The sequence below is a fragment of the Corvus brachyrhynchos genome, unplaced genomic scaffold (assembly GCF_000691975.1).
Source record: "Corvus brachyrhynchos isolate BGI_N302 unplaced genomic scaffold, ASM69197v1 scaffold409, whole genome shotgun sequence".
Classification (NCBI taxonomy): Eukaryota; Metazoa; Chordata; class Aves; order Passeriformes; family Corvidae; genus Corvus; species Corvus brachyrhynchos.
In genome coordinates, this window is record NW_008246059.1 from 2,463,551 (window position 1) to 2,466,939 (window position 3,389).

The window sequence follows — 3,389 nt, forward strand, 5'->3', positions numbered from 1 at the left end:
CGGTCACAACTTTAAGTGGCTTAAAGAATTGTCCATATTCAAACTGGCCACTGATAGGTTCTGTCAGGTCATACAGAAAGCTGTAGAAGAACATCACTTCCTAGACTTAGCTTGCCAACCTATGACAATGCTCAAGCAAGAACTGCAAATTTATTTTATTACAACGAGGTGTTTGGTGAGAGCAGGGGGAGGCAGAGGGGTAACATTTTCTCACTGTGGGTAATACCCTAAGTAAAATTAAGAAATTGAAAGCACAATAAAACTACTGACAGTGCTTACCATTAGCGCTGGTTGTCAGCACAGACTCCTGCTCAGACAGGGACCCTATTGCCATGCTAGCAGATGATGTTACTGTGGGCTGCAAAGACAAGCCTGATATGGGCTGAATAACCACATTAGCTGGCACTGCATTTTCTGTTGCCTGGAGGGAGGGATTCTGTGGAGCCATGGTGGGATCTCCAGTCAGCTGCTGAGTAAGTAAATTACTCTGCTGTAATGTCTGCTGTAGGATACTTGGATCGATCTGAAAAACAAGTTTTCTGCAATCAATCTGAAGTTAATAAAATGGGTTAAATGCATGTTCTTAACATAAGTTCAGAATACATATTTATTGCATATAGAGAATATATGATACTGAACATACATAATTAACCATTTAAAATTTTAATTTAATTTGTATGTGTCTCTATATAGCCAGTCTCTAAAGTGACTATGTAACCAGTCTATTCAGATTCACCTTCCCTCCCTTCCCTCAGCAAAACGTTTGGGAAATCATGATCAGTTACATATCAGCATGCCTGGCCCCAGGTAAACACATGGCTGGTCTTCTGTACTGTCTTATTAGTGCATGTAATGCCTATCACTGTCTCCATGCTTTTGAAAGAGAAATAGCATGGAGCAGAGAGAAGACTGATACCAGAAAGTAATTATTTTTTCAGCTTCTAGGGGTCATTAAGGTCTCACTTCACAAGCCAATAGCTGTTCTCTGTACTTAAAAGATAAGACATTTTACACTTCAGAGGTGTTTAGCAGTTGAGAAAAACAAAATTTTCCTTCCTTTTATGCTTAAAACTCCTTGAGCAGAGGGACTATGAGCAACTCAATGCAACTCTGCAGATGTCCCGTCCCTGACCTTGGGGTTGTACCTGGTGACCTCCAGAGGTCTCCTCCAACATCAGAAATTCTGTGCAACTGATCAAACACAACCAATTTCAAGAAAATCATGGTTTCACACATCTCAAATACTTCTAAATGCAATCATCTCACCTCTTCCTGTCATTCCTTTTACAAGATTAGTGGGAATTTAAATTGTGAATCCAACTATTAAAAGCTTGCAAAGTAACAGTGTCTTATGTTTAGAAAAGCACATTCTGTGCAATAATTTGGGTTTGTTTTGGGGGGGGTAAAAACCTTTTGAGTGGGAACCTAAAGTACTTTTGAAATGTAAAGACAAAATGCAGTTAAAAGAAAAAAATACATATTTTAAAGCAGTATGTTGAAATCCCAGAGAGGTAAAACAAACTGAGAAAAATGAAAATGAAAGAAACCAAACAAGCAAAATATCCCACTGTGCAGCTATTTTTTAAGTCTTCTAACATTGTACAACTGATACAATATGTTATTGCTCACTCAAGGAACTCTTCCAGAATTATTCAAGCTCCTTAAACTTTCTTCAGCCTCCAAACTGACTTTATAGAATTAAAAGCAGTTACTAAAAACAGTGAGCAACTTACCTGTAACGTTATGTTGTTAATACCAGTGGCATCTATTCCAGAAATCTGAACATTTTGTCCAACCAGATTAGCAGCCAGTTGTAACTGTATTCCTTCAAGAGTGGCCAAGCTACCATCTGTCAAGGACACAGTTAAGTCACCTCCAGCTACCAAAGAAAACAGTTATATTGTAATGTTTTTATTTACCATTACTGACTACCTCTTTCAGTGTGCTTATTTTTATAAATTAAATCAATACAAAAGCTATGTACACACACATTTATTTATGACAAGAAAAATAATTTGAAGTAGACGACTGCCTGTTTTAAATCTTCATAAATCCCATGTGATTTAAGGATTGCTATTTAGGCACTAGCTAGCAGCTTACAAAACAAGAATCCTTCCAGAGTAGCATTAAGAAATCTGGAAAAATTTGGTTTAGATTTCCTTGGAAAGTGTGCTGCACCTAAACAAAGCAGCACACACACAGGATATTTACATTCTGACTCTGAACATACACATGAAAGTTACTGCCACATTTTGCACAGCACAGACATGGTTCGGTATCAAAGTGCCAGAGTTCATCCTCCATACTTATATGGATGAAAATAAAGGTACATTAGCAACTGCAATCTGAAAGTCTTTAAAACTTGAAAAGGTTCTAATTTCCATAGTGGAGAATAGACCATCTCTACAAAAGGTCTTGAGAGAATATAAGGAAAAAGTCATTTTGTGTTTGATGTACCTTCTTCTCCAAACACCTTGCGTGTGATCAACCAGTTTCCTTTGGTTGATACTTCAAAAACACCTACCCTTCCCTCTTCCGAAGATTTTAGTACAATAAATCTGGTTCACAATGCACCCAAAAATTACCTGCCCTGGGCAAAACCCACATTAGTAGTCTCAGTTTAAGAAGGCCTCTTTCTAGGACATCTGAACATACTAAAACCACTCCTCCTTATTATGTTCAAAAATCCAAGCAAACATCAATCGATTTTTCATCACAAGTTTATCACTAACTGTGCCTGTCAAATAAGATCAGTATCTTCTGAACACCAACAATTTGCTCGTTTTGGACAACAGCTTAGGTCAAATGAGATAAGCTAGAATGGCTACAGTTAAAAATGAGACTGATACAATACTCTGAATTTGTGGGCATACCTGCAAGATCATAGACATGTACTGAAAAAAATGCCAAAGCAGCACAGAAATATAAGTCACACTTTCAGAAATGACAGACAGCCCAAGACTCACAATTTAAGTGGCACATTTAATAATACCAAGGCACATTGCCAGAGACCTGAACACTATTCTGCTCTTAAAATCATCCCTGTCCCAAGTTTACCTGAGCACTTACACAAACATTGGGTCAGTGAGCACTTATACAAAAAATACCTGAAAAAAAATTAGAAATTAGCAAGGATCATTCTCAAAAGGTAACTTTCTTGCAACACGAAGCATGTTGGGTATTCTCTGAGAGCTGGTCTCAAGGAATGGCCTGTGGAACATTTATTGCGCTAACGCAGCTGTAGTCACTGCCAAGGGGTGAGACTTATATCCTCAGCACTTAATTATCTAACATACTTGCCTACACTACTGGTTTTTTGTATTGCTAGAGTTTTTGTGTTTTGTTTTGAGGTTGCAGGTCTTTTAGCTGTTTTTCTTTTGGTGTCGGGG

The 3,389-nt window shown here is 37.8% G+C and overlaps 1 protein-coding gene across 5 annotated transcripts in view; it reads right to left on the reverse strand.

The window, feature by feature from the left end:
- Nucleotides 1-3,389, reverse strand: part of ZNF236 (zinc finger protein 236) — a 67,629-nt gene that overhangs the window by 19,399 nt on the left and 44,841 nt on the right. For 4 of the 5 annotated variants that reach the window (XM_017746141.1, XM_008642702.2, XM_017746143.1 and 1 more), the window contains 2 exons: nt 1,734-1,879; nt 280-523 (listed from right to left, as the gene is read on the reverse strand). In XM_017746141.1, the coding sequence (XP_017601630.1) occupies nt 280-523; nt 1,734-1,879 (390 nt within the window). The remainder of the gene's footprint in view (nt 1-279; nt 524-1,733; nt 1,880-3,389) is intronic. The other variant, XM_017746139.1, reaches the window with a different exon arrangement.